Source organism: Athene noctua, chromosome 17 (assembly GCF_965140245.1).
Source record: "Athene noctua chromosome 17, bAthNoc1.hap1.1, whole genome shotgun sequence".
NCBI lineage: Eukaryota > Metazoa > Chordata > Aves > Strigiformes > Strigidae > Athene > Athene noctua.
Window position 1 is genome coordinate 16,519,365 of NC_134053.1, and position 14,057 is coordinate 16,533,421.

At 54.3% G+C, this 14,057-nt stretch overlaps 1 protein-coding gene across 4 annotated transcripts in view; it reads right to left on the minus strand.

Annotated features, from left to right (window-relative positions):
* AIFM3 (AIF family member 3) overlaps nucleotides 1-12,029 on the minus strand; it is a 50,662-nt gene extending 38,633 nt beyond the window's left edge. For all 4 annotated transcript variants that reach the window (XM_074921371.1, XM_074921370.1, XM_074921369.1 and 1 more), the window contains exons 1-2: nucleotides 11,414-12,029; nucleotides 2,325-2,476 (exon numbers count right to left, since the gene is read on the minus strand). In XM_074921371.1, the coding sequence (XP_074777472.1) occupies nucleotides 2,325-2,355 (31 nt within the window). In that variant the 5' untranslated portion in view covers nucleotides 2,356-2,476; nucleotides 11,414-12,029. The remainder of the gene's footprint in view (nucleotides 1-2,324; nucleotides 2,477-11,413) is intronic.
* Between the last annotated feature and the right edge of the window lie 2,028 nt (nucleotides 12,030-14,057).

Sequence of the window (14,057 nt, forward strand, 5' to 3'; positions counted from 1 at the left end):
CACGGGACTGCAGCACTAGAGACAACAGAAGATTACCTCACCGCTTGAACATAAGCTCTTAATTAAACACTTAAATATCAGGATGGGGTCGGGCACTGCAGCAGCAGCCAGACTTTGGGACTGGCCTCTGGTACAGCCAGCATAGTTAATTACTGTTGCAGGACTCCACTCCCCAAAGCTCTTATACCAGTGATCTGCTCATCAAAAGGTCTTCCTGGCACACAGCAATGTGTGTGCAATGTCAAGGTTATCTCGAGAAGTGCTGAGGGTGCTCAGGGGGACTCTCGGATATAAGATGGAGAACGTAAGGACCTCATATACATCTTTCAAAAGTGTCTAAATAAATTCTGTTGACTTCAGGCTGCATCTGAAATATTGCCTTCATGTCAAAACAGCACTGATGGAGAAAATAGCTCTGTTCTGTCCCTGCATGATTGCTTCTCATTTGTACAGGGAATAGGTGGATTTTTAAAAATAGGAAAGTGCGCTACTTAGCTCTGATGGGTGAACAGTTCCCTCAAGAAATGGGAGTGACAAATATCATAAAAAGTCTGTGAGACCTCTTTACCAGAACAATTGGTATCTGCAAATCCATGTTTACCTCCCTGCATTTGGTTTTATAACCACGGAGATGAAGCACCACAGTCAGTGGTGTGCTAACCAGGGGCTGGGGAAAGGCTTGTCAGAAGCCTTTGAAGACTGCTAATCAAAACCAGAGCTGCAGAGAGCACGTTACATTACAGGATGGCATTTTCAGTCATTTGGCCCTGCTATGCAAATAGGCCTCGACATGAAAATCTGCAGTTCAGGAAATCTGCCTGCAGAGTGCTTTTATTCCTCCACTGGTCCAAGATTAAACACAGTTTGGCTGATGGAATACAAAATAAAGTGGAACTGCCAGCAGAGTTTGTTGCAAGTTTAGTCAACAACGACATTTACTCCTGGATGCGTTTTCACTCCTTAAACATTTCAGGGAAGGATATAAACAGCATGGGTTTTCACCACAGAAAGTTCAGTCCAATGCCATATGACCTCAGCACTGCAATGACCTACAAAATCATCACAGTATAGGCCAAGGGCAGAAAACCACCTTTATTTTCTCCTTGTGCCTTGCAAAGCAAAGGCAGAGGACCTCACTCGGTGCCTGCTCGGTGGGTTGCAGACACAGCTTGTATCGCTCCCTGACCTTTCAAGTCCTTCAACCCAAAATCCCCCCTGCCTGAGGCAATGAGGACAAAGTGCCAATAAAAGGTCCCCAAAGACCCACAAAGGCTGTGTGCATGGATGCTGGCTGACCTGGTGGACCAGAGGGACTATCTGATTCCCCTTGCACTTGGGCACAAGCAGGCAACAAGGACAGGGTGGTCCTTCAGCTCCCTCTCAGGTGACCAAAGCAAGCTAGAGGACGGGAGCTCTCCTCAAAGGCAGCTTCGGCAACGCCGACCGCGCCAGCCTCGGTGCGATGCCAGTGCTGCCAGGTATGACGAGCCCGGCCACCACGCGGTGCCTGCTCGTGCCCAGGCTGCTGACAGGGGCTCAGGACAAGGCTTAACGTTGACACTTCCACACCAGCCCTCCCTCGTTCAGCCAGCTTGCCTATGCAGCCTGCACCACAGCCCCTTCCTCTCCTATATAAGCCCACCTTTTTCAAATGCTGAAGAGCAGGGGCCCACCCAGCCCAGCAGCGGAGGGAGCACACAGGGCAAGGGAATATCCTTAATGTCCAGGTGCCTACAGCTGCCTGGAGGCAGCATGCATGGAGAAGCTTCGCCAAGAAAATAAAATCCAGAGAGTGGAGAAGGACCTTGCCTGGGTGATGGGACTGAGAAAACACCAAGAAATCAAGCAGTAGGTGGTCTCGCTCCTTCCCTGATCAGTCCCTTCCAACGAGAACAAAATTAAGGGTTGGCCAGTGAGTGGCAAAGCCACGGCAGCGAGGAAGATGCTGGACCCACACACGTCTGGACGGGGGATGGCCATTATACAAACCCACCCTGGCGCACAGCAGGAAGGCAGAAGCAGGGAGGGTGGTGGGGGTACGAGGGGATGGGATGGGGAAGAGCTGGCGGCAGCTGTTTGGATGGGGTTGCAGGGTGTGGGCTGAGCTCTCCTCCTGCCTGCCCACCACCCGGCACCGCTGCAGCCCCTGCACAGCTCCCTGCCTGGCAGTGAGAGCGCTGAGGAATTTGGGGGGATTAACGGGCCTGGTAATCCTCTCTGCGGGCGCTGAGAAATAACATTCCCCTGGCCAGCGTCCACTGCCTCTGACCTACTTCTGCCCATGGGGATGGCGGGATGGGGGCACGGCACCAGCAGGCAGTCACCTGGTTTGGGCTTCGAGAAGCATCCTCCCATGGCGCTGGGCAGGACAGGCAGCGGGGACAGCGGGCAGGTCAGCGAGGGTGCGGGCACATCCTCGCATGATAAACCACCCGCTCGGGCCGTCCCGGGCTCCAGGCGTCGTTCACAACCTGCACTGGGTAGAAAAGCTCCATGAGAACTGGGACCGGCAGGGAAGGCGGGTGCTGCCGGGAGCGGAGGGAAAGCCGGCGAGAGCTGCTGCCTGTGCCAGGAGCTGCAGGCAGGAGCTGGGCAGCACGAGCACAACGGGTACACGGAGCACAGGGGCAAGTCACAGCCAGCCCCGCACACCCCCCGTGACCCGAGTGACAAGGGGAAAACGTAACACTGGGGTCACCGTGCTGGGAGTCACCAGTAAATTCAGTTATGAAGTTTATAAATTCAATCATCTTTTCAAAGTTTAAAATGACAAAAACCCTCACATCATTTATGTTCAAACTTTAATAACTTTCCAGAGTCCTGCCTTTGGGAATTAAATCTCTAAGCACGTAGGTCACAGCCCAAATACAATGATTAAACTATAAATACATTTCAGTCAGGTTTTTTTTCTTTTATGATAAAGTGATGGAAAAATGAAATCTACTTGATTGTCTGGTCCTGAAAGTTCCCCCTATCCAGTAATGCTCACTCCAGCAGAAATCCCATTCACTTTGGAACAATTATTTATTTGAGAAAGGGTTTTCAGTGTCAGGCCATTTTGCAACAAAAGCCAATTTTTTACACTCTTAAGACACGATTTTTTTATGTTTAAGCGGGACAGGCAAACCGTCCACTTCAAGTTGTGTTAATCTCATTAGCTTTGACTGATAGTGCTCTCAGATTTAGTATAGACAAAGAATTAGGATAAACCTTTCCATTTATACTCCTTGACTGAAAACAGCAAAAATTCATACAACACAACTGGCAATAAACCAGAACATTTAATTAATTTTACATATTCATACCTGTAACTGAACTGATTTACTATGCTTTTGCCATATATCTTTTACAAAGTCTTCTGATCTGGGCAGGAAGTTAAAACCATTTCTAAAGCATATTTTAACACAGGCAAAGTAGGCTTTTCTGCAGCTTAGAAAGTGCCTCAAGATCTTTACAATGAGAAGAAAATGCAGAAGTGCCAGGAGACAGATGCCAAGCACTGCAATTTCTCTCCTTTATTTAAGCACCAACTCAAAATTATCCACACGTACCCTTACGTTCTCAGGTATATCCCTCTAGAACAGGCACATTCCTTCCTGCAAACCTTCATACTCCCCTTCTGCCCTGCATGGCATGACCTCCACCAAGTCCCACATGTATTGCAGAAGCACCTTCAAAGCCTGAAGTATCTTGAATAATTTGGGCTATAGAGGAACAAGAGAGTGGTGCCTTGCCGCGTGTCGTGCAAAACGGACACACAGACACTTGATAATGGTCACTGAGGGGTACCAGTCTGGCACAGACGAGTAATAGGATGGAAAACACACAAGCTTGTCCGCAGACTACAAAGAGCAATCAGACGTGTGTGCAACCACCAACAAGCTCATTTACAAAGGGGGAACATTCAGTGGAGCAGGGAAGAGGCAAGAGCTCTTCTCACAAGAGCAAAAGCACCCAAGGAAAGCATTCACGCCAACATTCATGCAAGAGCAAATGCAAACAAATGCCATGTAAGAAGGTGCACAAATGCAGGGAAGATTTGGGAGCACCAGGGAAAAACACAGCAGAAAAGTCACATGCAGTAACTGCTCTATGGCCCCTTGCCAAAACTGTCGGGAAGAAAGGGAAAATGGCTTTGTATCACACATCAGTCTCAAGCCATTCATGTATCAGTGATACAGGACAATAATTTAGTGCAAAACATATAATAAAATACCATGCAAAGGCTGGCAGAAAAGGAGGTGGGAGGTGAGTGCCAGAGAGGAGCAGGTGACAGGGCATGAGCTGGGGGGAGCATCCAGGGCATCTTCAGCATCAAGCCAGATAGGAAAGTAAGACCGCACCTAAGTGAGTTCATACCAAAGTGAGATACTGCTGTGAGCAGAACGTGCCAGTGAGACAACGGGAGGCACACAAAGGAGAGCAGGGAGAAAACTGAAACGAGGATACTGTCACCTACACAGAGGCTGGGCTTTCTTCTGGAAGGCAGCCAGCCTACTCCCAGGTCTGCCATAGCTGATCCCCACAACCAACTCAGGGGCAAACCAAAGCCCCTGCAAGCCCGGAGCAGCCGTTTGCTGCGGGTTTCCTGCCGGCAGGACAGGGCGATGCTCCGGGCAGGCTGCATCGAGCAAACCCTCAGGATGCTGCACGTCAGGGATCACAGCCGGGACCCCCAAGCACTCGGGCAGGCGGTGGGATGGATGCCTGAAGGGTGGCTCCCGAATGTGCCTCACCAGAGGGTGCCTCGATCTTCTCCAAACCCCCAGAGATGCTGGTGGGACTGGTTTCCAGCTGGTCTGGCTAGTTTTACAGGGGACTTTGGGAGGATGTCAGAGCTCCTCTCCTTGAATATCAGCCATTTGTCTGAGATGCCTTTGCTTTGTTTGGAGCTCAGAGATGGCAATCTGAAGCCACCGCCTCAGGCCCACTTTCACATCCCCTAATTTCCCCATTGATGGTCCCCCCTAGGCCCTTCAGAGGCACCCGCTGTGCTCAGGCTGACTGAGCCACCCACAGCCTCCTAAAGCAGCTCAGAGCAGGGCACAGTGCACGTTTCTGGGTGTCCCCCCCGCCACTCCTGGTGTTAACCAGACAAAAACTTTTCTGGTTGCAGAAAGGCACCAGCCTGCCCTACCAGACGGACTCATGAGACACAGCGGGATTGTGTCACCACTAGCAGCATCCAGAGGTACCAATCCAGATCTGAATCCTGCAGGAGTCACGCCCAAAATCTTCTGTTAGGAAAGGGAAATCAGCTCATATACAACATTATGTAACTGAACCCAGCTAGCAAGTAACACCTTGCTAGCTCTTGAAGAGTAATGCACTGACCTATACAAGGTCACGTGGCTGATGTTCATGTCTCAGTAAACCAGCTCATAACCTGTTCCCTGAACAAAACAATGCTCTGTGCTTCACTGCTGTACAGGAACACCTTCAGCATCTGCTCAAAGAAGGCAACAAGGAGTGGGTTATCAAAATATGAGACAACTGTTGTAGTTCTGAGGAACATACTACCCCATCTCTAAAAACTCCCGTGTGAATGGGGAATCAGCCCTGCAACAGGCTGTCTGCAAAACGGGACTCCAGCGTCACTCAGAGAGCACGGCCTGAGAGCGCACCACCGGAGAAACCACCCTGCTCCCGAACAGAAGAAACATTGAAAATAATCCAGCACTACTAACCCCAAGCACTTCCACTGCACACCAATAAAACTGCGACATTGCAACATCAAATTTTCACTGCGGGCAAGGGATATAAAACCAGAAGGGCCATGCAGCTCAGCCCAGATGTCCACCTCTGACAGTGGCCAACAGCACTTCTGTGCCATGAGCAGGCAAGAACAAGGCAGGCACACCGTGACACTTCAACCCATGTTTCTTGACATGTTTGGGCAAGCCATGCACAGATCAGGATCCAGAGCTTGCACCATTTTTGAGAGATGGCACAGTACTGACAATGCTGTTATTAGCACTGTATTTACCCCTCTGCTTGCTGCTGAGCCCCAGGCTCCTGCTTTAATTGAATGCTTTGCTGCGACTCCAAAATCTATTCCAGATGGTAAGGTGGTAAGTATACAAGTATATAGTACATTGTAGGTATAATTAATATTTTTTTCCCTGAACATTAGTTTATGTTTATTGAAACAGTGTCATTTTATCACCTGGACACAAAGGTTCATCATATGCAGCTACAGCACTTCAGAGTCAGCATCTGTTTTGCTGCTGTGAATAAATCCGTATTGCCTGCCTAGAAATCTGGCATATGCCTGAGCACCGAACCATGCCCAGTGACATGGGCATCTCCCAGACGTACAAGTCTGCAATCCAAGCTAGCTCCATCTGGGGATGTCAGCTGGAGACCTCTGCCTGTGGAGCACTGAGCACAGACACACTCATGACACTGTTCACAGGGTCCCTTCAGCCATGATTCACCTGCTGTGGCCCTGGTGCATGTGACACCAGCTGCCCCCATGGTCTCTCCTGGCTCCTCCAGATCCCATTGCTCAGCTTCTGGTTGCACCCTCACTGTTCTACAGACACTGTCCTGATCCAGGTTGCCCCTGGCCTGCTGGCCCTGGACAAGGGACCCCCAAGTGCCACTGGAGGGAGAGGGGAGAAGAGACGCCTGCTTCTCGTCTCCTTCCCACTTGCCCAGCACAAGTCCCCACCCCTGGCCCACTGCTGTTCCCCCTGATCCCCCGGCCATGCTCTCTTGCGAGGGGTGTCCTGACACCTCGCAGGGCAGCTCCATCCCCTCCCCACCCCACTGAATCCCTCCTCTCAAGCCCTGGCCCCACATCTCACCTCCTCTCCCATCTCCTCTCCTCAGTGATTAGGGGGCTCCCAATGTCAGCGAGAAGGCAACTGATGTGATGTCCTTGCACAGAGGGCTGGTGAGTGCAAGGGCAGGGGCTGTGGTGCCAACCCACTGCTGGTTCCCAGAAAAGGGAGCCTGCACTGGGGTGGACCATGGGCCCACGGGGCCTGAGGATGGAGTCAGAGATGCTGGAGCAGCTGCCAGCTTCTGGGGATCCTGGTTGTGGCTACCAGAACAGGAAACACCTCTGGGTCTTACAACCTCCGAGCTTCAAGGCTTTGCAGGGGCACAGTCCCTGGTCCTCCCACAGCTGCACCTCCTCCTCTGCCCTATCCTCCTCTTAGGCCAGACTCAAGCCAGCCCTGGGGCTGTTGGGGACACAGTTCAGGTTCCCAAGGTCTAAGGGCTCAAGAATATGACCATCAGTCCAAGGTAACCAGACAACAATGGGAGCATCCTGCCACCACCAGCAACCAACCTCCAGTCTCCCAGGTAGTTCAGGATCCTGTGGTCAGCCAGACCTCCTGATTTCTGCTGGGGACAGGTTCACCAGGCACCACTGCCTGGACTTACTCCATCCCACAGCTAGAAATGCCTGTATCTTCTCTGCCATGGGTCCAGCAGGCTCCAGGACTGGCATGCTGGCAGGGATCAGCAGGCTTGTCCTCTCCACACAGATCTCCACCACAGCTGAACTCTCTATCTTTGCAGCGCTCTGCAGAGGCTCTGGAGGAAACCTGGGAGAGCACTTGGAAGATATCTGAGGAGGTTTCTGAGAAGCCACTGGAATTCATGGTGACCAAGTGGGACATCTAGGACGTGCTCTGTTCCCAGGGAGATGACTTCTGTCTCTTCATTGACACAACCAGTCTGGAGATGCCTCCAGGGGAGGAGGGAAGGGGTCTGGCAGTACTGAAGCCATGGCAGCCCCAGGGCTCTGAGCAGCAGGTCTTGCTCACATGCTCCAGGAACAGCCACTCACCAGTTCTGGGATCAGGCAGGAGTTTTTTCTCCTGGACAGGTTGGTACAAGTCCCTGGGAGGTTTTTTTGCCTTCCTCTGCAGCACTGAGCTGGGCCTGTTGGCCAGGGCTGCTCTGGGCCGTTTGCATCCAGCGATTCCCTGCTGCTGCAGGACCAGGAGTCCAGCTGTGTCTGCAATCTTTCCACCTCTCCTCCCTGTGGCAGCTTTGTTTTTCTAGTTTTCAGTCATTTGTAGTGTAGGTCTTCTAAGGCAACGTCCTACAGCTCCACGCTCCACAGGAGCTGCTGTTTTTTAACTGCCCCTGCATACAATAAAATTTTCTTTTTATTGTATCTTGGTTCTGTTGTCTGCAAACATGCCCTTTTCTGCCTCCAGAACTTTGTCCTTCAGAAGCATTATCAGTTACTGCAGATAGTATTTGGACTCACAGTGATGTTATCACCATTTGAAGAACTCAGCACTTTCTTGTCAGGATGTCTCCAAAGAGTCCATGTCAGAGCATGTCAGTCATTTCCTTCCTGATTAGTAAAAGGACACCTCAAATGGTGTCACCAACAGCCCTGTGCTCAGCACGCTTAGATCTCAGCAGCTGTCACAATGCCCCTAGGTCTGAGAGAAGGCCCTATGGCCAGGAGAAGAGAGTCAATGGGAGCACCTGTACTCAGGAATACCATCCCAGCAGACACCCAGAGTTTTAGGAAGGTCCCCCCTATCTATCAATAACAGCCTTTTTCTACCACAGTTACTGCTCAGGTGTGAGATTCTGGCCGGTTGTCACACACAGCTGGTTTTCCATCTGAACTTCTGGACAGATTCAATCTTCAAAAACAAGAAAGCAATATTCTCTTATCTCTAAGGCTGGACACATGCTCCCCATGCGTGCAACGCCACACACACCAGGGAGCAGAGGCCACAGGGCAGCTCCACATCTCCCGCAGAACTCGCTCGTCCGCAGACAGCCTGGCCTGCCCTGCAGAGCGAGGAGCCGCCTGCCTTGCCCAGCCAGCCAGATCTGGCCCCGCAGGCTGTGCCCCCCCAAGAGGAGGGGATGGCTGGAGGCTCAGAGCAACTGGTGGCACTCTCCATACTTGCAGGGAAGAGCTGGCTCTGACTCTGGTCTCCGCTGTGAAAAAAAACCAACCCTTGATCCCAAACCTTACCCTATCTACCACAGAGCTGCCTCCTTGCCAATTCTCCATATGTACAAAATATTGTCTTTGATACAAGGCCCAGCAGGAACCATGGAGCAGTCCCAGCAGCAGACCCATTTTGAACACACCCTACAGACAGAGTGAAGTACAGACCCCACCACAGCCTCTCCGGCACATCTAAAAAGCACAGCCTGTCCATGGGGCAGGCAAGGCTCTGGTCCTTGGGTGCAGGGCACCTCCCCTGCCTGCTGAGCCCTGAACTTCACCAGGACCCAGAGCCTTGGTTTCCCACCCACCTCTTCACCCCGTGCTACGAGTCTCCCAGCCCTACCATCACACCACACACAATCCTGTGTGGCTCCATCCCAACCAGGCACATACCCACCCCGACCTACCACATACACCCCTCCACCATGCACCAGACTCACACTCTTTGTGTCCTCCTAAGACACAGGTTGGCCCTTTCTCTTACTTTTCTGGGGATTTGCTCTAGTTTGACTCCCACAGTGATGGCCAGAACTATGCAGTGGGCCACCACCTTCCACCAAGTCCTCTCATATCTGACACAGCAATGTTAGAAAGATTTAAGAGTGGTGACTTCACATTCCCCTGCCCCTGATGAGCAGACCCAGACTGTCCTCCTCTGTCATCTCCTGAAGGTCAGGTTGTATTTCACTCTTGGTCCCCCTGTGCCCCACATCTCTATCTCTGCTTAGTGGGGCAACTCCAGCCACCAGCAGTGCTTCTCACCTCCGTTTCCTCAGCAAGTTTCAGCAGCAGAGGCAGAGTTTGTGGGCAGAGGCTGTTAACAAAAATATACAAGGTGGATCCCAAGAGTCCCTGCAGCCCACTGGCCAGCACACCTGCCTCTCTGCTCAGTAGCCCCCTGGCCTCCAAGAACTCTGGCATGACCACCAGTATCCTTGCCATGCCTCTTCAGCCCTGCCAGGGACCAGGCTTCAGCCCAGATGCCCAAGAGCACCCTCCCACAACTGACCCCCTTCCCTCCCCAAAAGCAGCCAGTCTCCGTGGGCCACCAGTTTGGAGCAGTCCTGGTCCGTGCCAGCACAGCCTGGCAGAGCAGTAGCCAGCACAGACCCCATGGTGCAGAGGAGGCAGTGGTGAAACAGCATTTGGGCTCTGGTTGTTGCCTAAGCGCAGCCACACCTACAGTGTCACGGAGCCCACAGGCACCTCTCTACTGTCTCCACCACCCTGCAGAGAGTGACTCCACCAAAAACCAAGGCAGCTGCAGGCACAATGTCCTGCAGTCTCCCTCTCTGCCCACCCAGGGGTCCATCCTCCACCCGCTGCATCACCCTGGGCACAACCCATGACCATAAGGAGAAACTCCCCTGTTTAGCACCAGAAACTACAGTTCCCTGCAAGGTCTGGCTCAGCAGAGTCAACCTGCCCCATCTCCAGGATAAGCTGAGCTCCGCTGCCAAGGAAAGCAGGTCTCTCCTCTGGACGCGGGACTCTGAGCACAAGCCCAGGCGTGGCTGGAAGCACCGGGGGGCCCAAGGCTCTTCCCCGTGCCCCAAGGATCACGCTGTGCACTCTGTGCTATCAAGGCAAGGCACAGCAGCCCTCCTCTGACCCCAGGAAGGTGCACAGGGTTCACCCACGACAAGAAAAGCCTGGAAAGAGCCAGTGGGAAGGCAACCAAGTCACACAAAAGAGAGCATGACAGGGGATGATGTTTTTAGGGCAGGGAGAACTTGCATTTTAAAAATAATTTTGGGGTGAAAATAGACAGGTCTCCATCCCAAAGCTATCATTTTTTTCAGGAATTGCACCACAAAGGAGGAACACAGGGCTCCCTCAGCCCCAGCCTCCCAGTGCACGGTGCCCAGCTGGGGGGAAAACACCTTCCCTAGTGTAACTGCCTCCTGTCCCTCCACCCCGAGGATGCTTCACCCGCAACACGGTCACGCTGCTCGCAGGGATGTGCGGCGCACCGCTGCCTGTCCCCTACCCCTGCAGCAGCTGAGCCAGACTCAAGGGAGTTGGTGCACAGGAACCCTCTTCTCTCCTCTCCCAGCACCCCAGCCTTCTCTTTACCTCTCCAGCTTTTCACTCCCTTTTTTCCTCCCGGACAGCTCTCCAGCCAGTTCCCTGTTCCCTCTGCCCAACCTTCCCACTCCCAGTTTCCTGCCATCCTGACCCTGATGCCTGGACCCTGCACTGCGGATCCCCCAGCCGCTGACACCCTCAGAGTCCCACTGGTCCCCTCCTTCCCCTCCTGCTCCTTCCACCACCACCACCTCGCCACCCCGGGAGCCCCCAGCCCCTGCCCACTCCTCAGCACACCTTTCCCCAACAAACCTTTCCCTCTCCAGCCTCTTCCCGGCAGGGACTGAGAATTGCTTTGTACCCACCTGGAGCAAACTGTGGGTTTGCCTTTGCCAGGTGATTTGCTTTCAGATGGCCCCAAGAAACAGAAGCAAAACTCACGCCGCAAAATGCCGAGAGCAGCTCCTAGCCCCGTCTCGCCGAGGATGGGGAGGAACGCGTCCTGGCGCACTTCACCTTGTCACCAGGGGTTTGTGGTAGCAGCAGCACCGAGAGCTACAAAGCTGCATTTAACGTGCCCCGCCGGCTCCCGCAGAAGCAGCGCAGAGGGAACACAGTCAGGCTACAATTAGCCACAACTGTTTTACTGGCTGCTGCTTCAGCAATTTATAGGCTCCAGGTTAAAGGCTCGTTCGGCAGCGCTGTCACTGCCACCCCTCCGAGCATGTCCTCTGCGAGCTGGATTGGAAATATTCAGAAATTAATAATTAAACATAAGATTTGGTTCTGATCTCAAAGATACGCCAATAAAAAGCGCAAATGCTGAAAATTCTCCGCAGGTGCAGAGCGCTTGATGCAAAAATCAAAACATTTCACGACACAAAAGAGTTTTAATTCTCGACCAGGGGCAGCCAAGCTCTCCCCTGGCTGGCGACCGCTGCCAGCCCGTGACTGCACAAGAGAAAACCGCCTTCCCTACAGGAGCCGCAAGCGGTGCAAAAGGAGTTTCTCACAGAAATGTTTTCCGAGCAACAGCAAAAGCACCACACCACCACATTCCGCCTTCCACCCACCGCACTCGGAGCCGCTGCTCCCTCCCAGAGGAGACCCTGCCTATGCCGCCCCCCGCGCCCCCCCGGCCCGGCAGCTCTGCCCCCGCGGTACCCCCGGCTCTCCGCGCCCTGCCAGTCCCGCAGCTGCCGGGCTGGGAACCCGGGGCTGGCTGCGGGGGGGCACAGGCCCCCGAAACGGGGACAAACTTGGAGGACACGCTGCGGGGGGGGAAGACCCAGGACACAGGGACCCCAAAACCGGGGGGTCAGGAGAAACGCGGCTTTCCCCCGACAGCTATCGCAGCCTTTTTTTTTTTTTTTTTTTTTCTGCTTTGGTTTCAGCAATCGCTGCATCTCGAGAGAGGTGCGAAAACAAGCGGCGCTCCCGCACCGCTGCGGCGGCCACCGGCCACCTCTCGCCCGGCCCCAGCCTGGCCGGCAGCTCCCGCTGCAGCGGAGCCTCGGGGGCCGGCGCGGCCCCCCGGTGTCCCCGTGCCTGGGGGGTGGGGACAGCGGCGGCCCCCCCGCCCGGCAGCGCAGACGCGGTCCTGGGCAGCGGCCCCGCACCCGGAGCCCCCCCGCTCCACCACCCCCGGGCCGAGCGCTGGGCCGGGCCCCGCCGCCCCCCCGCACTTACCTGGGCAGCAGCGGCGGGCGCCGGCGCGGCGGGCGGGAGCGCGGCCGGGACCGGGCGGGGCGGGGCGGGGCGGCCCCCGGGACGCGGCACCGGCCGCGGGGTGCGGGGGTCCCCGCCGGCCCTTCCCGCTGGCAGGGCTCACGCGGCGGGGGTGGCCACGCCGGCCCCGGGCACTCAGAGAGGCACCTGTGCCCCCTCGGTCAGCGCGGCCAGGCACGGCCGCCTGCAGGCAGGGATACTCCTGCCCGCTGGGAAACAACCTGCCCCCCCTTTCCCCACTTGTTTTACATGTTCCTTTTCGGATTCACATGTCTCTGCTCTCCCCTTGCAGGCAGGGATCTCTCTGCCTCCTGCCTGCCTGGCGCGTTTCTCCCCAGTAAACTATTTTCCTTCTCCATCATACCCCGTCTGGTGGAGTGTCAGCCTCTCCGTGTGCCTTTTCTTATTGCACGCCCCAGATATGTCCATAACTATTTTCCCTCTATGACTTTTTATATTTTATATTTTATATTTCATATTCTATATATTTTCTCTCTGACTTTTGAGACCACCCTGGATACAGAGGAAGGTTTTTTCTCTCCTGCATACAGATTGTTTTGAGTTGCTGCTGTCTTAACACCCTGATAATGTAACTCCCTGAGGTTGTCCAGGTGCTTCGCTGCCCTCCCCACAGCTTCAGCTCTTTGCTCCCTGCTCCAAATGAGATGAGAGGCTTAACTGGGCTGTTCAGCTGCAGTTTTCACTGCTCTTAGAAAAACGACCTACGGATGGAGCCTGCAAACGTCAGAGCCCCAGGGAGCCACATGCCTCCACAACCTTGCAAGAGGGACTGTGGATGCTTGTGGAGCTGCCTCAGTTTGAAGGCAGAAGAAATGACACCAGGCCCGCTGGGTGTGTCTGCAGGCAGCGGAGCAGGAGCATCCCTGCACATGGTGCTGTGCCTGGCTGGGGCACGATGCAGAGGGAGATGCAGAACTGCTGGCAATGGGGACCCATGGCAACTGATGGCCGCCTCCTTTTCCCTACCCAGCACGCAGATTTTTAACCTCTGTCGTGGAAAACTGTTCCCACACAGCTGCCAAGCAAACAGCAAGGACTGGGCCTTGGAAGGGGTCGATAAATTGCTTTGCAGGGAATTATGCCAAGAGTAAGCTCTGTTGGTGGGCCACGGGTAGTCAGACACGGCAGACGCTACAAGCGTTCAAGATTTGGGGCTGTTTCACTACATGTTGCATCACTCCAGGGGAGGGATGGTAAGACACTAGCAGCACTGTGGGGCTGCGCTGCCCTGGGAACAGTGGGAGATGCCGCGCTGCCTGCAATGGGGCGGCTGGCCTAGGACAAGGACCTGTGCAGGCAGCCCCAGCCCCGGGAGATGGCTGTGGGTCCTCCCTTC